At 44.7% G+C, this 27,681-nt stretch overlaps 1 protein-coding gene across 1 annotated transcript in view; it reads right to left on the reverse strand.

Moving 5' to 3' along the window:
• The window catches only part of LOC311360742 (uncharacterized protein), a gene marked incomplete at its 5' end in the record, with an annotated part of 76,431 nt that overhangs the window by 31,020 nt on the left and 17,730 nt on the right, over positions 1-27,681 (reverse strand). The window contains 36 exons of the mRNA XM_084480832.1: positions 1-69; positions 1,709-1,897; positions 2,621-2,764; positions 7,590-7,742; positions 9,381-9,393; positions 9,562-9,572; positions 10,127-10,243; positions 12,381-12,533; positions 13,143-13,274; positions 13,398-13,739; positions 14,172-14,528; positions 15,037-15,405; positions 15,789-15,879; positions 15,997-16,105; positions 16,326-16,404; positions 16,596-16,673; positions 16,991-17,155; positions 17,890-18,125; positions 18,528-18,806; positions 19,149-19,342; positions 20,462-20,703; positions 20,988-21,080; positions 21,170-21,286; positions 21,737-21,865; positions 21,947-22,030; positions 22,151-22,310; positions 22,397-22,539; positions 22,839-23,027; positions 23,281-23,492; positions 23,731-23,908; positions 24,103-24,261; positions 24,655-24,788; positions 24,928-25,083; positions 26,474-26,654; positions 26,758-26,837; positions 27,067-27,220. The exon at positions 1-69 is cut by the window's left edge and continues 136 nt beyond it. Of these exons, the coding sequence (XP_084336958.1) occupies positions 1-69; positions 1,709-1,897; positions 2,621-2,764; positions 7,590-7,742; positions 9,381-9,393; positions 9,562-9,572; positions 10,127-10,243; positions 12,381-12,533; positions 13,143-13,274; positions 13,398-13,739; positions 14,172-14,528; positions 15,037-15,405; positions 15,789-15,879; positions 15,997-16,105; positions 16,326-16,404; positions 16,596-16,673; positions 16,991-17,155; positions 17,890-18,125; positions 18,528-18,806; positions 19,149-19,342; positions 20,462-20,703; positions 20,988-21,080; positions 21,170-21,286; positions 21,737-21,865; positions 21,947-22,030; positions 22,151-22,310; positions 22,397-22,539; positions 22,839-23,027; positions 23,281-23,492; positions 23,731-23,908; positions 24,103-24,261; positions 24,655-24,788; positions 24,928-25,083; positions 26,474-26,654; positions 26,758-26,837; positions 27,067-27,220 (5,691 nt within the window). The remainder of the gene's footprint in view (positions 70-1,708; positions 1,898-2,620; positions 2,765-7,589; positions 7,743-9,380; positions 9,394-9,561; positions 9,573-10,126; positions 10,244-12,380; positions 12,534-13,142; positions 13,275-13,397; positions 13,740-14,171; positions 14,529-15,036; positions 15,406-15,788; positions 15,880-15,996; positions 16,106-16,325; positions 16,405-16,595; positions 16,674-16,990; positions 17,156-17,889; positions 18,126-18,527; positions 18,807-19,148; positions 19,343-20,461; positions 20,704-20,987; positions 21,081-21,169; positions 21,287-21,736; positions 21,866-21,946; positions 22,031-22,150; positions 22,311-22,396; positions 22,540-22,838; positions 23,028-23,280; positions 23,493-23,730; positions 23,909-24,102; positions 24,262-24,654; positions 24,789-24,927; positions 25,084-26,473; positions 26,655-26,757; positions 26,838-27,066; positions 27,221-27,681) is intronic.

The raw sequence follows: 27,681 nt of genomic DNA on the forward strand, positions 1-27,681 counted from the left end.
GTGCCCGTCCACAGCCAACCGGGCCTGGGACTGAAATCCAGAAAACCCTCCCTGGACAGAGCAAAAGCCCTAGAGCAAAGACAGGGGAGAACATTTCAGAGGAAACAGGCTGAGAATGCTAGCCTTGCACCGCTCGCCTACGTACTTCTGCTCAATTTTCATTTCCCTTCAGTACTACTACTCTGGTAGGACCAGGCTATGAGAATGCCAGTTTTGAGAACAAACAATTGTCTGCTATACAATACATTGCTGCATTTGCTCATTGTGTTCTTCATGAATAATTCATGGTAAAGCTTTACAATAAGGGTAAATTAATTAACTTTAGATAATGCAGTAATAAGCATTAAAGGTATACATCATTTAATGCCGCTAGGGATTGCTCAATCAAAACAATATCAAAAGATGTTGTTTGATGACATCGTGAAGTAAATTGCTATCATGAGATTGTTGTCCTCTATGGAAGGCTATTAGCGCAAGTAACATCTTAGCAATGTCTCGTTAAAAAGACAGAATTTAGCATGTTAACACGTGTTGGACGTGTTAACGCTACAAATATTGACAGGTTAACGTGCATTTGCTATTTGTGGCCAATGAGGGACCTTGAATCAAGGCAGTCACACATATTCATGATTAGTAGGGCAGCATAGCTAACCTATTGTTCATTTTGTGATAAAAGTGGCAAATTTGCTACATGAATAGCTTAATATATTGAGAAGAAATCTGGATATTGCGCCTTTGCAGATTGGCATTGTGATGACCATGGAAGCCATTTTCCAAACACTTTGGCCACCCCCAAGTTTTATTACACTGTAAGGCAATAATAAATGAAAGAAAATGCAACAAAATGGTGAGATTGTCTCTACATATTAATAATAATAATAATAATAATAATAATAATAATTCATTCAACTTATATAGCGCTTTTCTAAATACTAAATACTCAAAGTCACTTAACCAAGTGAACACAGAATAAAATCATTTAATAATAACATATATAAGTAAAAAGATAAAAATATCAAATAGGATAAAAATAGGTAGCTAAAAAACTGAAATAGGCATATAAGACTATGAATAGTTAAAACGACGGAGGGGAGAGAAGGGAAGTGTGAAAGTGATCTTGAAAAGGTGGGTTTTGAGGGTCTGTTTAAATCATGGGAGTGTGAGTTCCAGAAAGAGGGTGCGGCAACTGAGAAGGCCCTGTCACCCCAGGTATGAAGCTTAGTCATGGGGGTTTTGAGTGCTTTTGTGTCAGTAGACCAGAGGAAACGGGTATAAGTGTGGTGGAGGAGGAGGTCGGAGAGTTAGAGAGGGGCCAGGTATTTATGACTATATAGGTGGTGAGTAGTATTTAAAATATTTATTTTTGCATTTTATGCTTTATTATAGAGATAGAGATAGATAGAGAGGTAGGTATAGGAGATAGAGGGGAAGACATGCAGCAAATGATCATGGGCAGAATTCGAACCCGGGTCACTGCGTTCAGGACTGAGCCTATATGGTACACGCAGTAGTATTTTGAAGTGAATCCTAAATTTAACTGGGAGCCAGTGGAGGTTTTGGAGGACAAGGGTCAAGTGATCTCGGTGGCGGGTGGAGGTGAGCATGCGGCCAGTTGAGTTCTGGACGTAAGTATATTGAGGATGTTGTTAGTTGAACCATAGAGGAGGTTGTTGCAGTAGTCGAGTCTGGAAGTTATGAGGGCATGGACGAGTGTTTCAGCAGCGGCAGCGGACAGGGAGGGCTGGAGGCGGGCAATGTTTCTGAAGAGGAAGAAGGTAGTTTTTGTGACCTGGTTGACGTGAGGTAGGAACAAGAGGGTGTGGTCGAAGATGATTCCAAGATTGCGGACCGGGGTGGGGGGGGTGACAATGGAGCCATCGATGTTCAGTGAGAAGGTCTGGGGGGGAGCGGGTGAGGGAGTTTGGGCCGATGATGAGGATTTCAGATTTATTGAGTTGAGATTTGCAGTTGAGTTTTAGAAAATTCTGTTGCATCCATGACTCTGTGGCAGCAGAACGAGCAAGTGAATGGCTGTGGGTAAGGAAAAAACATACTTCCTGGGGTGCAAGCTAAGGTAAGCCAGCTGTGCTAACGTGTGCTAATGTGCTAACGTGTTTGTTTGGTCAGGGTTAGGGGTAGGGCTAGGGGTATGATGCAGGAAAGAGAGTATTTAGATGCATTAAATGTGGCAATGTGGTGGCAGCATTGAGGGGGGTGAATCCAGGACACTGGTTTCATTGTTAAGCCCTCAGGTGGTGTCGTGGGCCTAACTTAACGAAACATCTGTGAAAGAGGGTGCCCACTTGATAACCCCAATGAAATTCTGCTTACTGCATACTGCTGTATTTACTGCTGTTAGTTGGGCCAATTGTCTCATGTTTTTCACCTTTGGTTGGTAGCTTAGTGGCCAGCGTGCTTATAGGGCAGTGGAGGATTTGCAGTTGCTTATGAAGATGTATTGATGTCTGTCAGAGAGATATGAATTGAGCAAGGAGAGGGCGGTGCCGGTTGGAATGGAGAGGAGGATGGAATGGTTGATGTATCGAAGGCGGCGCTGAGGTCGAGGAGGATGAGGATGGTGAGGAAGACAGGAAGAGAGTGAGTTGTTGTAGGTGTTGACCAGGTCAATGGGGGAGGCGTTCAGAGTGAGGGCAGAGTCGGAGATGGTGTCGGCCAAGATGGAGGAGAGAGAGGAGGGCTTGATGGACTTGAAGTTCCGGAAAGTGATTTTTCTGTTTCTGTTTGACAAGCGGGATGGGGATGTCTACGTCCAGAGTGATAGCCAGATGGTCAGAGATGGGGAGGTTACTGATGGTGATACCAAGGGTGCAGACCAGGTCCAATGTGTGTCCTTTTCTGTGGGTGGGGAAATCGATCTATCTATCAAGTTCAGTTGTGGTTTTGCATTCAGTAGAGTCGACATGGATGTTGAAATCTCCCAGTAGCAAGACAGATGTTGAAATGACAAAGAGCTGAGTTAGAAATTCAGAAAAACCAGAAGGAAATGCAGGATTTGGCTTGGGGGGGGGGGGGCAGTAAATGACAGCAGTGACCAGAGGTTTAGGACAGTTTAAAAGCAAGGTACTCAATTGAGGAGGGGGTGGAAATGGATATTGCACAAGTTTTAATGCTTTGTTGATGCAATGTCGCTATTCCACCACCACGCCCATCCTGGCGTGGCTTTTCCAAGTAGGTGTATCCAACGGGTGCAGTCTGGTTGAGAGAGAAGTATTCCAAGGGTTTTTGCCAGGTTTCAGTGGGGAAGAGAAAGTCAAGTTTATTGTTTGTGACAAATCCACTCGCAAATTTGAGATGTGATTGTTTCTGAGTGGGCTGGTTTGCTTTGACGGCTCGGTTTGAAGGTTCTGGTTTGCTTTGAAGGTTCGTAGGCATGCACAGTGCACGTGTTGTTTGTTGTGATGACGTAGTGGAGCTACGACAGTGCGCCCGCTGGACCACATGGACGAGATGGAGTGTTCTGACCCAGAGTAAACAAACTTTCTCCCGGGAGGCTCTGTGGATGTAGCTGGGTCTACGTAACAGCCCAAGGTTTTTGATAGCTGAAATGCAAAGAGCTGGAGTGGTATGGTTGAGTTTGAGAAACTGCGAGGTGGAGTATTTTAGCATTGTGTAAGCCGGGGAGGACGATTAGCACGGTGCAACTGCCCAGCTGCCGACCAACTGAGAGACAGCGGTCCCAGCCAGCAAAGTCCAAACACCTTACCGGAGTGGGAGCTGTTGTAGCTGCCACATTGGCTGGTGTAGCAGGATTGTGCATGCAGGTATGTAACAACCAAAATCTGTCAAACTAGCAATCGGGTAGAGAATGTGTCCAGGCAGATTGAGGCAAAAGATACAGAATGGTTAAACCTAAGGCTAGATAAAAAGTCTAACAATAAAGCTAGGTAGAACGTGAAAAACAAATGTAAACAAACTAATGTAATCTCAGGTGGAGAAGCGACGGATAAGCAATGCCAGCGTCGTCTCCAAACTCCTGTCAATCCATACATGTTACAGATATAACTGGATTAAACCCTAGCAGTAGCGAGTACAGTAACCTCTTAACCTAGGCCATGTAAGAATGTTCAGTGAATGTACTGAAGCCATTACCTATGCTACTTAAGTTATTTGAAAAGACCAGTGTAATTGCTGTATACTATTAGAATCATTAGCCCAGGAGGTAGAGTGGGTTGGCTGGTAACCACAAGGTTGTTCGATCCCCGGCTCCTCCTAGCTGAGCGTCGTGGTGTCTTTGAGCACGATGCCTCACCCTAATTGGTCCTGACAAGCTGGCTATCGCCCTGCGTGGTTGACTCCGCCGTCGGTGTGTGAATGTGTGCATGAATGGGTGAATGTCAGTCAACACTGTAAAGCGCTTTGGATAAAAGCGCTATATAAATGAGGACAATTTACCATCATTATATGAACAAATCTTGATCATGTTAATTGTTAACAACTTGCCATAAACCATGGCCTGGCACACAATGTTTGGGTAAATGAGAGACCTTAGAGTCAGTTGGCACATTCTCCCTCACAAATACAGAGGCCTTCTTGCACCTGCAGCACTTTCTGCAGTCATTCTTGCAGCAAAAGAGATCAGCTCGTGGCAGGATTTTGATGCTTGTGGCAATGCTGTAGAGTGGGGTTCATACATTCCTTCTGTCTTCACCCATCCCCAGTCAGTTGGTGATGGCAGCTCAGGGTCTGGTAGCAGTGTCTTCCCCCAGATGTGACCACCCTGGTAGACTGCTTTCAGACCAGAGCAGCTTGGGTAGGTGAGATTCGGGAAAGATTTTTTCCGGGAAAGAGCTTCCTTCTGTCTGTCAGGGATCTCCTTTGGTTCCTTTGCCAACATCAGTACTGCATCTGTCAGATCCGGCAGTCAATTCCATGTTGACCATGCTGCCTTCTTTCCATGTCCAGCAAAGCTAGATAGAGTGTTGCAGCCTGTCAAATGGAACATTGGAAGGGTACATGACATCTCTGGCACGCAACTATTTGGTGGGCTGCCAGGTAGCGAAAGCTCTTGCCAGTTCTGAATGCTTGCGACAGTTCACATCCAGCTGGTAGTTGACTTATGGCAAATACAGCTAAGACCAGAACATCAGTGTCAACAGTGCGAATGAGCATCTGGTGGTGGCCATGCAGTGTGGCTATTGCATGTGATACATGCAATAGCATATGACTATCATCTTCTCCATGGCTGCATGGGGCCAGAGTGTGGAGATCCTGCAGTAGCTGTGTGCTGAGCACCCCCTTCCCATCAGTGAGGACAACTTCCTTGTCTTCCTCAGGAAACGCCTGAAGCGAGTGGTGGTGGCCATACTTGGTTCTCATGCTGAAAGAAGTCTTCCAGGTTTCCATCTCCCGTTTGACAGCTAATGTAGTCTTGAGAACAGTCTTTGTCGAGAAGACTTCGGAAGAATTCTTTGTCGTTGAGCCATGAAACAGTTTCAGACGGTTGGATTGGATTGTTTCATCAATGGGCTTTCTCTCCACAAGACATTCCTTTGTGAATGCTTGGAACTGTTGTCGGACAATCTTCTGTGCCTTCTTAACAATCTCCACTGCCGATGGATTCACAATCTCCTTTCTGTGAAGGACAAGCAAGCACGCTCTCCTCTACGAATGGGTTGCTCAGTTCTTCCGTTGATGAGGTAGCAGACATCTTTCCTAAAAAAAATGTATGCCACTTCCACCACAAGTTTGTGATGGCCCAATATCCAGTTTTGTTCCCAATAAATTTGCCAAATTTGGTGCTTTTATCACATAATGAACAATAGGGAGTTCACAAATCATTATGTGGGATGAATGAAAGCTTCTTGTGTGTTTCCCCGGATGCTAGAAAAAGGGTCAATGACACCACTGACATGCACCTGAATGTAGCTGGCCATTACCATGAACACTGTCAAGTCAAACAAAAGGAATGACCGAAATAAACCCACGCAAACCGGAAGGAACCATTGTCCAGTCCAAGTTGCGCACAGACTATAAAAAGGACGGGACACACCAAAACGTGGAAGTGACTGGGACGGCAGCTAAGAGAAGTTAAGTGCTCGTCCTCGCCAACTATATGTTAATCCCATGCAACCAAGGCATCTACAAAGACCAGAAAGGCAGCCGGTAAGAAACCAAGATCATTGATGAAGACTGTGGACGATTGAATGGAATGTTTGTGCGAGCACTAGCCCGCTAGCGTTAGCCACGTGGCCGTTCGGCAATGCTTGGGTTAACCCTATAAATGTCAGCGTGGTCAATGTATGGACTTTCGTTGATATTATGATGATTGTTTAAGTTAAACGGGTTGAATTATGATACATGATTTAAAAGGATTATGGTGGGATGTTATTATTTAAATAAGAAGTAAATATTATATATATTCATATTTAGAACTATAATATTAAGGTTAAAAAATCCCTGAATAACATTAAGAACGATAGAACGATAAGGCAATAATTGTAAAAGTGTATATTTTCCTGTTTGCATTTAATTTCACATTGTAAAACAACCTTTTTCTGGGGTCTTGATTTAAAGGTTTTTCACCTTGCTTACAACTGAATACCTCAATAAAAGAAGATAAAGAGGAAACAACGTTTATTGAGTGAAATCCAGAAGAAACTCTGAAAGACTGAATGCACCATCTCTTTCAAGTGGAGAATGCACAAGAAAAAAGGGAGAAAACTTGACAAACACAATGCACCACACATTCCTCCTGTTTTAAATATTGTTAGAAAATATGTGTACAATGTAAGTACACAACCCAACAAAATATATAACATAGGTCTAGTCGTTTGTAGATATTTTAAAGCGGAAATGTTACATATTAACTAATGCCTTTAACTAACATAACTGTTAGCTAATGGTAATAATTTACTAATAGTGTTCATGATTACTAATTGCGTCCATGTTAAAGTAATGGTGTTCATGTTAACTAAGGTATTCATTTATACATTATTTAATAGGGTAGGCTTAACTAAACCTAAGCCTAAACTTAACCCCTATGCTAATGCTTTATAATGTTAATTTATATGAATGGAAAATAAATGTACCCTTAATGTACTGTTATCAAATTCATAAAACACATTGAAGAAATAATACAGGCTAAAATACTAAAATACTTTCCAATTCATTCCAAGGTAAACTTTTCAAGTGTTTCATGTTTTTTATGTGTTATTTTGTATTGTGCTATTCTCCTTCGTTACCCAAAATAAGTTTTGCTGCCCTCTTTCAACAGGAAGCAACATTCTGTAAATCGTATATATTAAGAAATAGAAAAACATTATTAAATGTGTTATAACAATATGCATAACAGGCTTTATTATTAATAACAAAAGCTAGCTTAACATTTGTCAGTATGCTATGATACAATATACCACACAGTTGATCAAATGCATAAGCAAAGCCAAATTCTACACCAAACTGTTCAATAGGAGCTGGGTGCGTGCTCATCACCAATATACATATCATAACCTTGTCAGTCTGTTAGGCTGAAGTTCAGCTTTAAGAGAGGGAGAGGAACCCCAGGAAGCTAAACAATAAATGTAATTTTGTGTTGTTGATGCACACTAGGCTGTTACCATACTCCTTACCTCTATAATGTTGTGCGGCCCGCTGGACCACATGGTTCCTGTTAGCTCTGACGTCTGGGAGAGCCCCTTCATCTTCAATCTGAAGCCTGCTCGCTGAGTCCCGAGCTGGGACTGCAGGGTTAAAGTCTTCTCCTCGCCAGAGCTCAGCTCCATCTGCACAAACACACATATAGGAGGCATAGCGGGGTATCAGGACTCAAGAGTGGTAAAGGCTCAACGTGTTGTTTATTCAGAGATACAAGGTCAACGGATATGCACTCTGGAGCTGGTTCAAGAAGCATCTGTTGGACAAAGGCGAAATCTACAGTGTATATTGGTGAGGATGGCTTGATAAAGAAGTCACCCCTTAAGGGTCTGGTTTATCTCAGACACTTAAAAGGGACAATTGAGTTGAGCATAACCTTCTATGGTGTTGTTTTAACCACTCAATGTGTGAGCAGATACTAGTCAGTAGTGTTAGCGCTAATACTGTGTCAGGTCCAATGAGGTAATAGAGGAGGATTTATTGACAGCAGAGCTCCATATATTATTGTGTTTTCAAGTGCGATGAGCTGCTGCACTCTACTGCGTGGGAAGCATTCGTCAGCAAATATTTTTTTCCCACATCCTTGTTTCATACATAATAAACTTCTAAAGAAATCAAGCATAAAGCTCCTAGGTGTATAAATAACAGACTAGGGATTAATGTGACATTCATGAGCTATTCATATGTTTTATTAGCCTGTAATCTCCAGGCCAATTCTCCAATGTTAATTATTCTAGAACCTCTCAGCTTATTTATGATTTATGGCTCCTTATCTTATGGCATCTTATGGCAACGTGGCAGACCAATATGCCTCTGGACATATTTGGATAGACCTAAACCAATCAGGTCAGCGGAACATGTGCAGAACATAGCGCTTTGAGACAGGAAATGATAAACAGAAGCTTTAAGTGCAGTTGTTCTTCTTTTAAAGATAATATACCATTAAGCAGCTTTAAAAGGCTCCTGTTTCACCACTAGGTGAGAGAGTGATTAGCCACTCCAAGCAGTTTTGAAATCTGGCCTTTCCTGTGACATAGTGACCACCCAAGTGGGAGTGTCCATCTAGATGTATGATAGTTAGATAAGCAGACGAGTTGGTACAGTCCACTGGGTAGGCTGGTAGGCTAGTTCATCCACAAGTGGTCATCACAGTACCACTTGTGATGTCACAGGGCAGGGGAGATTTTGAAAGACAAAATCTGCACAAAGTACAAATGTGGCTATTCACACTCACAGCTTGTGGTAAAATCTGGGCCCTTTAATACTGGGTTAGACCATTCAATAGACCAATCCATCAGCGGCAGTACAGGCATAGTTTCAACCCCCCCCCCCCCCCCCCACGTAAGATAAGGGTCAGCTGGGACTCTGTCTCAACGGGACGGGATCAGAGCATCTGCCAGAGCAAACAGAACATATTCCTCTTGTTCCCAGGCTAGGCTAGGCTAGGCTAATCCAAAGGATATATTCAATCAGCATTACATTTGACTATCGGTTGCCTCATATGGGGGTATTTTTACAAGCAGTTTCACCGAAAGAGGGAGTGACTTAGCCAGCCTTCTTCAGAACAGAAATAGTATTGTATTTTATGGTTCTTCTCCATATTCTGCAATGTCAATATAGTTTCAGTTTCACCATTTTATCAGACGTATTTGCAGGACATCATTTAACCTGATTCCGACACATACAATGTGCATCCAGCAGTCTGCGTGTGTCAGAGATTAAAGAAAGTTTTCCAAACTGCATCTTCTTCTGCATTCTACTCTTACTTTCTGCATGAGCCTTTAGGCATTCACAGACAGGGGCTGTCACATTTCTATTTTAACTAGCTTGTGATGCATTTCTAGAGCCTTCACTATGACTGGCTTGTGCCTCGTGCCACATCCAACTGATTGACGGACATCTGATCAAATGTTCTAGCCAGCAGCGGGGGGTTCTGCTGAGCAGTACCCAAGCAGGCCCTGGGAGTGAGAGAAACATTTAACAAGCGCTTATAACCAGAGCCATATTTAGCTATTATGGAATATGTTTATAGGCTTTTTGTGCCTGCATGGACAGGACGGTGAAGAGAGATAGGACATTAAAAGTTTAGTAAACCTGAGGTTTAACAGAGGGAAGTATATTACATCCATATTTTTCTCTTGGTCCACATTTACAGTATATTGCGCTTGTCATGCCAGCCAGATTTACACTTATCTTTATCCTTGTCATCACCACCTCCCACACACAACGGCAACATGGTGATATGAATGTTTAATGGGGCCATCATTGATGCCGTCATGAAACATGCGCAGATAAACAATAAAAAATAAAAGCTTCCAAATCAAAACTAAAAAACCTGTCGGCCTATTACAGATGCAATAGCATATTAAATCTCTTCAATGGGATTCTTCTAGATTTAATTGGGATATCAAATATCTTAAATCTGATCTTGTTGATATAAAATATCTTAAATGAATCAACCAAAATGTTTTCCTGCCGGTTAATGTGATCGGCCCTCTGAACCGTTTCTTACCTGAATGCTGTTGTTTTCTGGGACGCCGAGAGCCCGCAGAAAGTTCACTGTATGAATAAAACTACTGTTCATTCCTGCATCTGCAGAGGACAGTGTCACTGTCAACCTCTTGGTAAACTGTAAACAACACAACAGCATTTTGATTATTGCATGGATTCTGTTTATGAGGTTAAGATCAAATGTAGAAAGCAGAGATGGGAGTCTCAACAGACACATAGGATCAAAGCATCATGTTAACAAAACCTAGAAAAAGGATATATATAAAGAATATATATTATTATTACTCAATTAAATTGCGATAGATAAAGCTGTCTGCAGATAACTTAAAGGATAACTTTGGGATTTTTCAACATGGTGTTATTTTCCCGTCATTTTTGCTCCAAGGGACTAATGCGGACAACCATCTCTGAAACCTCGAGGTCAGCTAGCTGCTATCCACCAAACGGGCTGCAATGGAACTCTTTTGGGCAGTGACGCCCTGTCAATGTATGTTCATCTTAAAGTGCTGGTTTTTACAGCTGACATGCTTTTTATTTTAAGTGTCTGTATTCAGTGGCGGATTTAGCAAATTGGGGGCCCACAGCGAAGATATGTATGGGGCCCACCTCACTCGATCTTTAAAAGAGAACAGAGAAAAAAAAATTACAGACTGAATGGTGGATAGGCAGGTAAAGCTAATCTACGCAGAAGTAAAGGTTGCACTTGAGATTGAACATTTCAAACAAAACTGTTTAAAGAAAAAGAGAGAAAGAGAGAGAGAGAAAAGATAGATTGTTCTCCACATCACACGCTTCTGACACAGAGTCCTACTTATTGACGTCTTCTCACAGGTCTTCACCTATCGCCGCTTTACAGCTAGCTGCTGTTGCTGTAGTGGCATGTTCAACGCTTTAGACGTTGTTGTTCCTGTCTGTATTCCCAAGAAGCAGTAGCAGTAAAAAAGTGTGTCATCTGCTGGCACCACCTGTCCTAACGCCACCACTTCATCTCCTGCTCAAACTTCCTTTTCACCCCTCACTCCCAATGGGGTCCCTGGTAACCTCCCACAGCCCTACAACCTGTCCTCTTGAGCCTGCACGCCCACAAAACAACCACTTGTTGTTTTCTGAACACTCACTTAAAGCGTGGACCTTGCTTAAAGAAACCCAGACCCATCTGATGTAAGGAACAACCTCTCTTCTACTCTTTATCTCCAAAGCTCTCGGGTGTGTCGTCTTTTCCCATCTCTCTGCATGTCTCCCCCAGAACAACCTCCTGAAGCCTCCAGCTTCAAGACAGGCCCCTCAACTGAGACTGCTCTCCTTGCCGTCTCAGAAATACTTAACACTAGTAAAACTGCTTCCCTCTCCTCCGCTGTCATTCTGATGGACCCTCCAGCAGCCTTTGACCCAGGGAACCACCAGATCCTCCTCTCCAGCCTCCAAGAACTGGGAGTCTCAGGCTCTGCACTCGTCACTTACAGGGTAACCAGGATCGGTGCCCGTTCTTTGTGGTCTCACTACTCAGGGTTCTGTCCCGGCCCACCCTTTACTCTCTGTACACCAGGTCACTGTCTCACGGTCACACTCACATGGCCTTTACTACTATAGCTATGCAGATGACACACAACTCATTCTGTTTTCTTCACAGTCTAAAACCCAGGTAGAAGCACAAATCTCTGGATTTGTGCTTCCCACGGAGTGAGCTCCCCACGGACACCAGAACAGCTTAATCCCTGCCCATATGGAAACTCCTCTGTTCAGACGGCCTCTTGGTGAATGAATATAAAAATAACTCTCTTACGGTCTCTCTGTCTCTATCTCTTGTTTATGTATTGTAGCATGTAAAAGCAGTTGCTTCCATTATTTTTTGTATATAATATTTCTGTCAATTTTTTAGGGGTTTAACTTCATAGTTGAATGCACTGCAAGTCCCTTTGTGATAAAAAAAAACAGACCGGATCAGGCGAGAGGTAAATAAAAGAGTTGTATAACTCTGTAATGTCGTCAGACACTTATCATCAAAATTGGCATTGGCAAAAACAAGCCCCTTAAGAGAACGTACATTAAGGGGCGCTATGCCCCAAAGGATCACTTTGCAGCCGTTTTGCGGATTACGACTGCAATGTTCTTGCTCATTACTGGACAAATTAAAAAATGTTTTGCCCCGTATTAGTGCCTAAGAGGAAAATAGGGTCTGGGTTGAATAATCCAGAGGTTATCATTTAAGATAGCTTGAGCAACAAGCTGGTCAACAGGGCCATCTCCCCTCCCACCTGTTCATTTCCTGCCGAGCAATTCTGAAGGAAATAGTATGAGCCATCGCCATGGTTCCCAGAGTTAATCGCCATGGCAGCAGACGAGGGGAGGCCCACCCTCTTTAGCAGAGGCACGGTGTGGTTGAGAAGGACTGATACTTTGCTCTGATACTGAAACAAAAATGTTACAACTCGTATCAAACAATTAGAAATAATTAAGTCATTGACCATTTCTGCTTTTGATTAACATTTGTTCTCTCTTTAAAATAGTCATCCTTGTGGAGTGTGTGTGGTCGGTGGCTAGTTGGAGCAGCCTGATTACTCTGGGGCTGTGTAAGGCTGCACACATGTGGTGCATTGACTAATCTGGGTATACAGGATAAAACAACCATCACTCCACAGTCAGGGGGAGCTCTGACATGTCAGCATGTCACACCGCGTGGTTTACTGCCCCACATTGGTAGTTGAATCTGCCACATGTCACCCAAGTGGCTTTGCTGAGCTCCTCTACAATCAGGACACAGGTAGTGAGTGTGAACCAGTTTATTAGCTAGATTTAAACGTGGATCAGGCTGCTGATCCCTCCTGAGTGTGTCAGGATGGCAGGGTTATCCTGTGTGCCTTGATTAGTCAATGCTCCACAGGTGTGTGGCCTCACCCAGCCCCAGAGTAATGGGGCAAACTCTTCAACCAGCCAACCATCACACACACTCATCACCATCCTCAAAAAATTAAGTGTTTTTCATCAAAAGATGCCGGCTTCACAGCATTGTTGTGTACCTTGGTTTTACTCAGGACTAATGAAGCCTGTAGTGTTTTCTTGTCTATCGCCATGGAAACCCCTGTCTCAAGAACACCAGGAGAGGTGACCACGGACCCCGACAGCTGCATCCTGTCTGGACTCCCCCACTTCTACAACCAGAACAAGACATCACGTGTGATCCATACGGTGAACTAATCCATGATGAAAGAATACTTTCCCTGTATCATTCACATGCACACACTCAAACTGCTGCGACCACAGCTGCACTCTACCTGTACAACGGTGCAGTTGTTGTAATACACCACTGACCCCTGCAGGCCAGGGCTGGGCAGGACGCCCCCCGTCACCCCCAGTGTACACTGGCCTATGTGCAGCAGGGCTTGGCCGGCGTACCCCCGCTGTCCAGCCCCGGCCAACACGGACAGCCTGCCGTGTCCTGGGACCTCTTGGAGGAGAAGCAGAGACAAGTTTTGGCTCAGCTGGCCTTCCACCCTCAGCTCTGGTGCGGTTCTTGCACTAAGACGCAGGAAACCCTGTTCATTGTCCAGACCAGTGTCCACCACGGCTGTCCACACGCCCCGACTGTCCTCTGTCACTGAGCCGTTCAGACGGGCCTGGAGGGTTGGAGAAGGTGAGTTACATTCCGTAGATATCTACAGCACTACAGTATTACTACTGGAGCCCCTTCAAACAAGACGATCCATCTGGAGGGATTTCCCACACTACTGTGTTTTAAAATCCTCCCTTGCAGGCCTTTGTATCAAATCTAATTGCTCTCTTAAAAATCATCTGATAAATTGCTGTGATCAAGCAAAGACATTTACCTGATCATTGTTTCATTGTTTTATAAAATATGTATTATGTATAATCATTGTATTTTATATTATATGTATGTAATTTCCAACTTTATTTTTAATGTCTCTCAAGTGGCAAAGTGCCTTGCCCAAATTTCGGTCCAGTCCATGAAGTCCTATTCAATGCTATTCTATTATCTTCAAGGATCCACCTTAAGGGGTCTCAAATCTTAATCGCCCTAACAAACATACCTGCAAGTAGGGACATTTAGACTCCATAGCCCACAGCCACACCACCCTCCCTTTCGTCCCAGGGAGGGCTTTAATCCCCATGTGGCATGACCCGCTTCTGATCAGCAGATCGGCGGTCTCCCCAGGGGCCCCGGGACCAGAGACCTCCACTGTGGTCCTCAGGGGCAGGCCTGTCCTCCTCAGCTCGGGAAAGGAGTGCGTCAGGGCCCCAGAAAGGCGGAGGGGCCTGCAGGTTTGACCTGCCAGATCCAGGGAGGCCTCGCGGTCTTCCAGTTGGAGGGCGCCGGCCAGGGTCAGCTGACAGGGTCCCATGGACAGGAAGCCGTGAACATCCGAGGAAACCGGCAGAAGGGTTATCTGAGGAGCGATGAGTGGGAGACATTCTGTGTGTTGGAATTGTGTTTGTGGGAACACACACACACACACACACACACACGTTTGTGCCTGTGTTCATTGTGATATGAACAAAGGCACAAACGTTGCACTCATTCATCACATGCAGCCATGCATGTATTTTGTTATTAAAACTGTAAGGATTCACTATTATAATAGACTTGAGCCCTTTACACCTTGATGGTTAATAACATTTAACTCGTATATCAATAATCATCTGGCACTCAACACACACGCTGCATTTTATCAATATAAACTAGGTGAGGAGTCATTTAGCTAGGATTTGTTCTGTCATGTTGAAAATGGCAAATGGACTCAATTGCTCTCTAATAATTTATATTGTGAGAACACTGTGTACCTCAAGGTGTGGACAGGCTGAATCATCGGTTCGCAGGTTTTGGTTTTATAAGTAATTTGTTTAATAACCACCTACCTAACCTAATTTGTTGCACAAAATAAGTACGCCCCCTACCTGTAGAGCTGGGCAGTAGTGGCTGACATTGAAAGTATACGCTGACTGGCTCTTCTGCATCTCTGGAGAGCTGCTCTGCCCCAGGTGAGAACGGAAATGGCACTCCCCCAGCTCCAGCTCCAACCCACCAGGGGGGGTTACAGCTGAGAAGGCCAGGACCAGAGCCCTGTGGGTGGGCACAGCCTGCATCGGTGCTGCCTCCATGGAGTGCTGAACGGACCCCTGGAGGCTAAAGTGAGGATGGCATTCTAGTGACAGACTCAGTCTGGCCTTCTCTTTGCCCATAGCCTGGATGTGTGTGTTCAGAGAGGTGGCACAGCCTTTATGGAGCACCGAGCCATTTATGGAGAATTCCCAGGGGGTAGGAGTCTGTGGAAATTACAATAAAAGTTATGAATTGGATGAAAACAAGGAGGGAAAAAAATAGGGACACGCCTGCAATTCACTTAATATATTAGAATGTATTTGAATTTAAATGAATAAATGTCAGAATTATATTAATTGAATGTACACCTTGTCAAAATAGAAAGTAGAAAAAAATACATATATGCTTTCCTCTGGAAACAAGGGAAACACGCATGCGTTTCCTCCATATTTCAGATCTAACCTTCAACAACAGACACAAATGGTGAACATAGACCCTCCAAATAGTCCTCTGGTGCTCCCCTCTGAAGTGTCCCTGAGACCAACACAGAGCACGTATCTCTCTCCAAGCCCCCCCGGGCCTGGCTTGACCCAGCTAGCATTCTAACCGCTAGCCTCCCAGGGGGGTGAGCCTCCAGCAGCCGGGTGGGGCTGTGCCGGAGCTTGGCTCGGACTGGGGCAGCGGCCAGGCATGCTCCCCTTTACCACGGTTGGGGAGGCATCAAGAAAGACAGAGGTGCTTCCAGAGACAGAAGTGTTGTTCAGCTCCAAACTCCTCCTCAGCTCCGCCTAGCGCCTAGCTTCAGAAGCACCCACAGCAGACACTCAAGGATGTCCTGCTGGTTCACCAACAGCAGAGAACCTTTGAGGGCGTCCTCCTTGGCTCGTGCCTGGATGGTGAAGGAGGTCCTATCCCTGTCCTGCACTTGCGTCCACACCAGCCCCTCACAGCAGGAAGTCAGCATCAAACTGTAGCTGACCGAGTCCAACACCCCCCCGACATTCGCCCAGACGTGATACCATCATCACCATCTGGTCAGTCTCAACTGACCCCTTGGCTCTCTCTTGTGCACACCCCCAGGGGTCCCGTATTCACCAAGGAAATGCCAGCCATACACCCCAGCCGCCTCCACCCTCAGTCTCACACTGTTGCTGGCTCTCCAGTGGCCTGCCACCAACCACAGTCCCAGGCTCCACCTCAGAGGCCCGGGTCGCAGCAGAAGCCTGAGGTTGGAGTTGATGGGCAGGCCCAGGGATTTGAGTAGGAGCCTGGAAGAATGGGTTAGGTTAGCCCGTAGCTCGGCCCAACCAGCAGGGCTGATTCAGCCTTTGGCTTGTGCGTCAAGGCTAAGGCAAGCTATGGCAAGGCTGTAGCAGAACCTACTGTGTGGATGAGAGGAGGAGAAGGCTCGTACCTCAACTGAGTGGCTCGCCAAGCTTCCACAGCATTGAACTAAGAGGCGGTCCATGGAGGAGTCCCCTGTGCAGTTCATCTGGGTAAACAGGCAAGTTTGTTGTTTAAAGGAGGGAGGCTTGGAGTGAGGTTGGAGGAGGCACAGCCCTTTGGAATGGCAACATTAGACAACATGGCATGTTCTGACCTCAAGATTATATGATAATGCAATCTGAATGTAATGATTAAATGTATAATGTATCAATCCTATCAAACATATTTCCTGGCTAAAAACAATGTAATTACTTGGAAATAAATATTTAGAAACACTAAGGGTGAACAGAATTACAATGATCTACGTGTAGCGTAAACGTGTAGATGGATTTCAACAGGTTTCATGTGTGGGATGCGTTTCACCTGCAGAGATGTGGGTAGAACTTCTCTGAGTTGCTGTATCTGTTGCCATAGAGACACAGATACATTTGCTGTGTTGTTGTTCCTTGTCACAATAAAATGAGTATCCAGCATGTTGTGCTCCTCTATGTGAAGAACCAGGTCTCCAAGGACTCTGCCCTCCTCTCTCTGTGGAATGGGAAGGGGACGGGGGAATAGGACAGTGTAGTGGTTAGGGTGTTGGAGTCCTACCCGTAGGTACTGTGTTCGATTCCCAATAATAACAGCCTACCTGTAGGCATCCTAAAGCAAGAGGCCCCTAGAGCCTCCTCCTGGTTCTGATGGACATAAATCTGAATTCTCCGTAAATCATTTAGGTTAAAGGCAAAGATGATGATCCCACATTCTTTCTTTCATTCTCATTCTTAGTTTGTTGGTGGAATCCCATGACACACCTGACATAATGCTACATGACTTAACCATTAATTCACATTAGTTAATGCAGTAACACACCTTTAGCAACAGTTAACTAAAGGTCTAGTTTAGTTAACTGTTTACTAATTTCCTAATTTACTAATGTTGTTCATGTTTACTAATGGTTCGTGTTAACTAAGGTACTAATTTATACATTATTTTGTATAATTAAATATTAAATAGTAGATTTAGCATAGGGATAAGGATACTACCACCAACACTACCCCTATGCTAATACTATATGCATATTACTGCATTAAATAATGTTAATTAATGGTTAATAATATACCATTCATGAAGACTCTACATGAATGGCGACTTGATAACACTGTGTAACAGAGACTTGATAACAGAGTGTTATGAAGTTGCTTCAGATAAAAGCATCAAGCAAGTGTATAAGTAAGTGTATATTTCAAACCACCTTCTCACGCCCACCCAGCTGGACTCACCTGGTAATGTGCGTCAGCCTGCATGGAGCTGGGCAGGCCCCGGATGGCCAGGGGCCCGCTCTGGTGCTGCAGTCTGGAGTGGAGCTCCCAGCGGGGGAAGACTTGGCGCCCCATCCTGGCCCAGCTCAGCTCTACCCTCAGGCCCTCGGGCCCGGCCAGCAGCTCTGCTAGCAGGGATGCTTGAAGTCCTCTCGAGTTGGTCCAGCTCACCTTGGCACTGTTGTTAGCAGGTACCCCTATAGGGACACACCAAGGGGAGGAGAGTTACTATATATATATATATATATATATATACATATATATAGCTAAAGGCATCTATAATAGGTGTTATCTAAATTGTTATTTTCCATTCCATTCCAAGTGGAAATTTTTGATTTTTGATTTGAAAACTGCGTCCGGTAATGTAAATGTTTATGTTCCATCCCAACAAAGCTCTGTTGAATCAGAAGAGAGGGAGAGAGACAGCGAGGGTGAGGGAGTGAAAGCTAGAGAGAGGGAAACAAAGACAGAGAGAGAGAGAGAGAGAGAGAGAGAGAGAGAGAGAGAGAGAGAGAGAGAGAGAGAGAGAGAGAGAGAGAGAGAGAGAGAGAGAAGAGAGAGAGAGAGCTTGAAAGAGAGAGTTAAAGGGTTTGGTTGACCTCTAGCGCTGAGCAGGTCAGAGGAGTGAGAGAGGTTGGCGTGGAGCACTCCCTTCCCCCAGCTGTTGAGCTGCCGGCTGGCGTTCAAACACACAGACTGGTCCCCATACTGAGTATACAGCCTGTAGCTTGCCCTTCTCCCGGGGCCGTCCCCTGCTGGGTCTTCATCATCCTCATCCTCATCCTCATCCCCATATCCGGCCTTCGTGTGTCCATGTTCTTCAATGTGGTTCATCTCCACCAGGTACAGGGCCTCCATCACCTGGAGTCTCAGCTGTCCTGGAAACACACACAGACAAACCACACACACACACACACACACACACACACACACACACACACATGCGCACACGTTTATTTAAATGCTTCATTGGAATACATGGAATAAATGTAATAACTACAAATGTAAGCTTATTAGGAATAATGCTACAAATGCTATGACACATTCAAACTGAATATCTTCCTAGTCTACTTTAATAGTATCTGTCTGATATGTATTCAAGTATGCAGACTAGAATTTTCCTGTGATTAAACTAAATTGGTTTGTTCTTAATTGACCCCCCTCTGAGAATTGAAATTCCCTGAGTGCACCACTATGAACCTTCCTCCTCCGGGCCCCACCTTCTGTGAGTCCCTCCGTCTTCCCCAGGGCTCCCTCCAGCCCTAGGGCTGTTGGCAGAGCACTGAGGCCCACCAGAGAGTGCCTGAGGTCCCCTGTCACAGAGAGCTGAAGCCCCTGGGTGTGGTTCAGGAGGCCCCTGGCCTGGAGCAACAGGGCCCTTTCCCCCTGGGTGTAGGAGCCTAGCACTGAAACCCTGGGGGACAAGAATCAGTGGTCAACGGTCACTGCTTGGTTGGATACTGTCCTGGAAATATTAATTGTAACTATAATATACAATTATTTACAAATTACATAAACCTTGTTTATATAATTACGATTTTTTTTTTATACATTCTTCTTGCACCTAGAGGTACCTCTCTTCCCCTTTCTAATTTGTTTGCATTTGCATTTCCACTGTAGCCACAAGTCTGATACTGAGGCCAAGCCAACCTACTGACTTCTTTGTTGTTTAGATTCCTTTAACTGTCTCGCAGCCTTGCAGACATATCCACCTAACCCATTGTGTAATTCAAATTAACTTTGTCTCTCCCGCCATGGCTGACTTCAGCCCTGGCCAATCCTAAACTCTCCACGATGGTCACTTCCCCTCACCTATGTTTCCTTTTTTTCCAAGGTGTCCCTATAAGAAGCATGTACACCCACTGTCTCATTGAATGTATGCTTGGTAAACTGCTGCCTGTATCTTCCCATGATCAGGATCTAAATAATCAAATACGTTGCTGTCAAGAAGTACACGTTGAATACGTTGCTGTCAAATAAGTTGCTGTCAAATAAGTTATTCCTTCTCAGAGATGGAGGTAAGGACTAGTGTTGTTTACATTTTGGTTCTTTAAGCTAACTAGGTTGAGTGAACTGAATGTGGCAGTCCCCCCACCTAGCTAGTGTTGAGAAGGAAGACGGCCACTAGATAAACAAGGCCCATTGGTTTTACGGTGAACCTTGTTACCTAGTAACCACCGCTCCATATTAGAAAGATCTCACAGAAGTAACAAATGAGTAGAGGAGGAACTTCCCAGCATCCAACTAGAACTAAATAATATAATATAAATGGTGAAATGGGAACCAAATAATCAATGAGACGGTGTATGAGTGAATAAGTAAAGAATGAATGACTGCAGAATGAAGGAGACTGATGAACGAGTGGATTTGTGGGAGACTGAATGAAGAATGAAAACAATGACTGCGTGAAAGAGTGAATTAGCAAATAATTCATGAGTGAATGAACCCTCCGTTCACTCCACTCCACCTCCACCAAATTCAGTTATGAATAAAATAAATGCTGAGGTCTGAAAACAAGTAAAGCCTGACGTACCGGTGCTCTGACAGGTTAGCAGTCAGCTGGAGGGCCAGGTCCACTCCGGGGAACAGGCTCTGGGAGAGGTTGAGCTTCAGCCCCACAGCTCTGTCCCCCCCGCTCAGGGAGTGGGACAGCTGGGCCCCCAGACAAGCCCTGTCCTTCCCATCAGCCACCACACGTATGGCACTATAGCCGTGGCCGAACCGCCATGTGTTCAGCGTGGCGGTCACCTTGATGGACACAGAGGAGGACCCATGCTAGTCTGGACAGGGGGAAGGGTTTCTCAAGCAAAGGTTCTCACGTACGGATATTTACTATCATGAAATACATGTTATAAACTAAATGTATAATAAATACTATTCATAATTATTACATACATTGTCATGAAGTCAATATTCACACAAGATGGTTTTCTTTTCTTAAATCAAGAAATAATATAATAGATATTTTATACATTAATATCTTCAAACAAAGTCATGCTATTTCAATAAACACACAAACAAACAAAGAAAGCATAAATAAATAAACCAGAGTCACCCACCTCTACAGTTTTGGGGATCTTGGATTTAAAGGGATGACTGAGAGAGGAATACAGCCCAATTACTTTGGTGGTTCCATTCAGGTGCAAGGAAAACTGAAAAATAACAATAACAAACAAAACACATTTATTAACCCATCGGTCCCCCACATGTTCCCCACATGCTCTGGATGAATAGTCCTCACCTGGCTCTCCTGTCGCTCTACCCTCAGCCTCCCTCTGGCCAGGTAGTCTAGAGCAGGGCTGTCCGGGGGGGTCCAGTGCACATCTCCCTCCAGCAGGGCAGAGGAGGGCAGCTGCAGCTGGAACAGCAACAACACCAGCAGATTAAGACCAGTTGGAACAGATTCCAGTTGGTGGTCTCCCTCGCTATGATAGTAACACATACCACTAATTAAATTATGAAGAAGAAAAAAGTAAGCACGTCACAAAGACATTGGGAATTTGGTGCAGGAGGTTGGGCTACTGTGGTTGCTGGGGTGTTCAACTCCCAGCCAAAAGGTCTTGTGTTCGATCCCCATTGGCTCTAACCCCTAACAAATTTTTAATGACATCTGATATCTGAATTCAAAAGATATTTAGTAAAAGTGTCTGCTAAAATATTAAATTGTTGCATCATTACATATGATATATGTGACTTAAGCATATTTTCTGTATTTTTGCTGTATTGTATGGTTTTCTTTTATTTCCCATCTCTTGTGTATTCTCAACAGACAGACTTCAATAGGCTTTTTTCCTCTGGGCTGGTCTACCTGGAGGAGGTGGGAGAGGTTGGCTCGGACCCTCATGCCTCTCTGTCCAGGCTTCTGGAGAAGCTGCCCGTGGAAGTTCAGCTTCTCCTTGCTGCCCACCCGGAGCCTACCCTGAACCTCTCTCTGGGTCTGTGGGGGTGAGGGTGAGGGCATCAAACACTGGGTCCTCTGACTGAATTAATCGTGAGTAATTCATTGCTGATGGTCTACCTGGTTGTTGAACATGGTTATGCATAGCTCTGAGTCAGTTGGAAGCATGTAAGAGCTGAATGGGTGCACCAGAGCCGAGCAAACCTGAAACAAACACAGAAAGGATTAGCTCACTATGATTCAGACTTTTGGTTCCTCCAGACAAAGCTCAAACAATAGTACAATTCCAATCATTGTGATTTTGTCATGTTGCTCTAAACTCACAAAAGGTCTTGGTGGTTTGTATCCCAGTGTGAGTGTGTGAATGACCTCGCCGCTGCTATGAAAACCCGCTCTGGACTCTAAGATGTAGAGGTCCTCGAAGAGGTCAACAGTGAACGTATGGCGAAGGAGTAAACTCTGGGGAAAGTTCTGGAACGGCTGCCTATTTTAGGAAATGTTGAAGTTTTCACAATCAAGTGGATGGAATGTATCCATAACATTACAATTCACAAAATCCTAATTGCATACCTGAGCCACAAAATGGCAGTTTTCTGGTACATTCTCGGGTCTTTCTTCAGTTCCTCCACCGTTCCTTCAAACTCCAGCTCTGTGGGAGAGCTCTTTGGCTCCCAGAAGACCATCTTCACCACCACTTGGCTCTTTTTCAAGTTCTTAAATCAAGTCAGTAGACCGGTGACAGGAGAGAAAGCAACACAGCACTGTTAGTGGAGCCCTGCACAAAACAATCTGTGAAAACAGTAAAAAGGTTGCTTGAGAGACAGAATGACATGTAGCATAAGGCAGGTCCTTGAATCAAAGTCAAACCTGGGTTCAAGGCGTATTGACTACAGGGTTAGCACACTAGCTTGTTTAATCCAATGTTTTTTAAACACCAATAGCCAGTATGGCATCGCACTGTTTCCACAATGACCAGCCCCAGACAGAATCAGGTTGACCTCCTCCAGCGAACCTTGTCCAGGGTGTTGAGGGCCGCTGAGAGGCTGAGGTTCTGCCTGCCATAGCTGGACACCAGCTGCAGGCCACGGTGGTCCCTGCTGCCCTCCAGGGACAGCTGTCCTCGCAGGGGGATGGTCCACATGGAGCTGAGGGTCCAGGAGCTCTTCACTCCCTGCTTCCCCACTACTCCCCAGGCCCCCACCTGTCCGAGAGAGGGGAGGGCGAAGGACCACATTGGTGAGGCGGTTGCGATGGAGGGAGTTTTAGATTTTTATTACACATATTTCTTAGGTGACTATATTAAATTTATGGTGTATATATTGTGGATAGGTCACTTTTTATCCATATTTTATATTAAGTTTGAACTAAGCCTCACTTCCCTTATACTATGGCAACTGGGATACTGTTTACTGAGAGGGATGTGAATATACTGCAAGTCATCCCTTGCTGCTCACTTTGACATAGGTGAGCGTGGGCGTGTACAGGTGGAGCCGCGCCTCCCTCTCCCGCCCACAGTCCTTGACGAGCGCCTCCAGCGCCAGGCCGCGGACGCTCAGCCACTTGCGGGCGCTGAGCTCGGCACTGAGCTGCAGGGTGTGGCTCTGGGGCCGGCTCAGCTTGTGGGCCATGGAGACGTACAGCCAGGGACTGTCCATGTTGAAGGAGCCTGCGGGGGGCGGTGCCAGGGAGGGACTTAGCAGGGGACTGTTCTACTGCAGCTTTTTACAATACTGAATATCTGAACTAGAATGTTTATCAAGAACAAGATACGTCCTTCCACGAGTCATCTGTCCAGGGGATTCTTCTCCTCAAATTGGTTCATTCTGGTTCACAAACGCTTCTGAACCAGAATGTCATACAATCAACCAATCACTGAAAACAGAGGCCTTTTCTCTTCTTTGTACCTTCCCACTTCTTGTGAGCGGCGTCTCCGCTCCTCCACTGCAGGCCGGCCACCAGGGGCAGGAGGTCGTTGTAGTGCACCTTGAGGTGCGTGCTGCTCTCAGAGCCCTGCTCCCTCAGGTGGGAGTGCAGCAGCTGGGTCCTGTAGTTCAGGTGCTTCTCTGGCAGCAGGAAGCTGAACTGGGAATTTTGACGACCGGTCAAAATGTGTGTAATTGATAAAATATAATTGAATATATGATTAAGATCAATAATCAGTCTGGTTGGATACAGAGTCCTGCTACTCCATCTCTTGAATTCATAAAAAGTAACAGTGAATCAAATCTCTCTATATATCTCTACGCTCTCCGTCCATGGCTGACTGGCCTGCTTACCTCCATGGTGTAGCTGGTGTGGTTCTGGCGGGTCTGGTTCTTGAAGGACTGGCTCAGGTGTAGTTTGCGCTTGTTGTTCACCTCGTCCCAGTGCTTTCCGTAGCTGGCGTCCAGGCTGGAGCGGGTGTGGCTTGGGCTCTCCTCGTGTCTCACCACAATCTGGGAGACGCATTCAAACAGCCAACTCCCATAAAATATATTTTTAATCCATAGACTTAAATACCAGGGTCAAATAGTATCAGTGTAGAGCAGGATAGTGTAGTGGTTGGGGTAATTCCCAGTCAAAAAGACCCTGGTTCAGTCCCCAATATCTGCAGACTACCTATAGGCATCCATTAGCACGACATCTACCCTAACTGCACCTTAATGAGATGTATCTAAAAGACACTATCATTTTCTTTGGGTCAAATTGTCTTCCTTATACTCCCTATGATAATAGAGTAATGTGTTCCAGTGACTTTAGCCATGTAAGAAAATTCAGAAGATCCCATTGACAGTTGATGGAGGAACTATAGTGACAGTTCTTTGCTGTGCGAAGATGGATGTGGTCACCTTGTGGTTGACCGAAGCCGTGTTGGAGCAGTGGAACTCATGCTCTGCTCTCACGGTGGAGCTGAGGTCAGAGGTTGCCTCCCTCCTCAAGCTCTGAGACATGTAGCACTCCTGACGCAGATGACGCGCCTCCTCTGGGAGGAGATTAAATCGTGACAACGTTAACAGAATATAGATAGATATATATATATATGTTGTATCCCTGCTGTAACGGCCCCTCCCGCCTGTCTTATCTCAGCTAACCCTTGGTCTTCAGAAGGCTCACTCGCTCACCTCCGACACCGTATTTGAGGCGGAGCGCAGAGCTCCAGAGGGGGGTCTTCTCCTCCATCAGGCCAAGCACCCTGCTGCCCAGCACCCCGGGCAGCAGCACCTCTCCTTCCACAGTGTACCTCCTTCCGCTCTCCTCGACCCTGCGCTCCAGGGCCACTAGACACAAACAACAAAGTCACATTCACTGTCCCGGTTAGCCGAGTGTTTGATCCACAGCCCAAAGGTACTGGGTTCCATCATCAATGTGTGATATGGTTAGCGACATCTGAACTCACACCAATTTGTTAAGTGCCTTTATTTGGTGCTGTCTCCGTTTCAAGTTCAACGCATATCATCAACACAACATACGGATTGAAGGTGAAATAGTGAAACAAGTAAAAGATAAAGGTTTAAAGGTGTGGTGAACCCAAAACCATGGTTTGGTTTGTTTTAAGCATGCTTTTATAACATAGTAATCTATGCCATCTTCTCACTGTAACTAAAATAAGGCTGTAGTTAGGCTGTAGAGAGCATATGTGGGGAGCTCTGTATGGGCAGTGGTTGATGTTGATGGCTGCGTCCAAGGGAGGGTTAAGCTTCTCGGACACTTGTAGTATAAAGCCACAGTATGTGGTGCATTTCATATACAACACTGCTCATTATAACATAACATAATACAATAGTATCACAAATGGATAATATTCCCCCTTCTTCCTAGAAGTTTTAGCCCACGACATATTTCTTTACATCTCATATTGTTTAAATTTGTGCTGAAACAGAGGGTTCAGTTACACTTTAAAATAAAAAGATTTAGCATTAAATTATTCATTTTTATACAACAGTTAGTTCCGACCGGTCCCAACCGAGCAATTTGATTGGACAACGAGACATTCCATAGTGCTGATATACAGTATAACAGCACTGGGACTTTTCACAGACATAATCACTCCGCTGTACGGGCGTTCTAATAACCGTTATTAGCTAACGTTACATCAGCTGTTAAATAGCCTATCTTAGATTGTGGCAAACTTTGCACGGTAAAGATGGACATATTTCCAAAAATAACATTTGATTTGAACTATGAATGGTCATCATCAGACTCGGAGGAGGACGAAGGGAAGGAAAGTAGCGGCGGACACAGAGCAGAGCCTATCGCTCTGACACAGAGTAGCGAGCTTGTGTCTAGGAATGTTTATGTACTGTATATGTGTTGCCTGGCAACAGCCTAGTCTCCCTTCAGTTGCGGAACTATTTTTGTTGGCGGAGCCGAATAAATGATTACTAAACAAACAAATCATAATCTCTTGTTTCTTATTACTGTTAACTAATAAAATGTGCTCGTAGCACTGTTGTATAAAAGCAATATCACACTCGAGGTCGTGCTGTTGTACTGTATATCAGCACGGTGTGATTATCTGCGGCACTCGGCCTGCGGCCTCGTGCCTACGACCGAATCACAGCCGTGCTGATATACAGTACAACAGCACTCCCTCTCGTGTGATATTGCTTAATTGAAGTACCTTGGACACATAACAGAGATGTATTTCAGATGTAATCGTCCAAGTACCTTGAACTGTGAGGGTCTCTCTAAAAACATTTTTCCCGAAGGCAGAAAGACTTATCTTCCTGCCCAGCCCCCGCGTGACGTTAGCAGAGAGGATCATAGGAGGTGTGCTGGGGCCCCACTTGGCCTCCAATTGATATCGGCTCCTTTGTTCCGACAGCAGTGTTTTGGTATCAACCGAAGCCTGCAAGGACAAAATTATCATTAACATACTTTTTTGATATATAGTTAAAAAACAATAGATCAAATGCATGTCTTCAGGATATAACTTATATCAGGCAACTCACCATGAAATAATAGTGGTGAACACCATCTAGTGAGAGCTCCACTTTTGCTTTTCTGGTATTTCTCTCTTGAACAAGTTGCCCTGAGGAAACCAACAGTCATGGCTTATTCAAATGACACAAAACAAACTGACTCACTTAACAACATACAAACTAACTTTCAAACTACTTAAAAAGTCAATAACTATCAAACTCCCCAACTAAATAACACACTAACAAAAAACAACAACAACTCACTTAATAAACTAAAAAGAACAATAAAACAAGTACAACATAGTGTTAGTTGAAAGGTTTAGGTGGTCTGGGACTGACCCTTCATGAGGATGGTCTTCAGGGGGTGGGAGACCTTGAGCAGCATGCGCTGGGGCTGGACGACCAGGTCCAGAGACATGTCCCTGGGGATGGAGGACTGGGGCGTGGCAAGCAGCAGGTGGAGGGAGGCCTCCCTGGGGAGCCACCACCCCCGCTGAGGTCAGTACGGTTGTGGAAGAAGAGGAAATGTTGAGTCAAGCGACTCATAGAAACTCATCTAATCTAATTTTATTTCATATAATTTAATCTAATCTGATCGAATCGAATCTCATAAAAATAATATAATATAATCTAAAGGAATGAAATCTAATCCAATGAAATATTTATAAAGTTTAGTCAAATGCAGTCAAATGTATTCTAATCTTATCCAATCTAATATAGATTAAAAGGGGCAATCTACTGTATTTGTTAAGTTAAATTTGTTGACGCCTCCATTGTATTATTTAAGGTAGCCATTTACGTGTTACTCAGGAGTGTGCATCCAGGGTGTTTAGCAGGTACAGTATTCTATTCTATTACATTCTATACTAGTCAACCTAAATGTAATAAAGACATAAAAGTTCATTACTTTATCTCCAGCTATGGTTACATTTCCCCCCAAGCTGAGCTCACTGT

The sequence above is a fragment of the Micromesistius poutassou genome (assembly GCF_964030765.1).
Source record: "Micromesistius poutassou genome assembly, chromosome: 16".
In the NCBI taxonomy this organism is placed as follows: domain Eukaryota; kingdom Metazoa; phylum Chordata; class Actinopteri; order Gadiformes; family Gadidae; genus Micromesistius; species Micromesistius poutassou.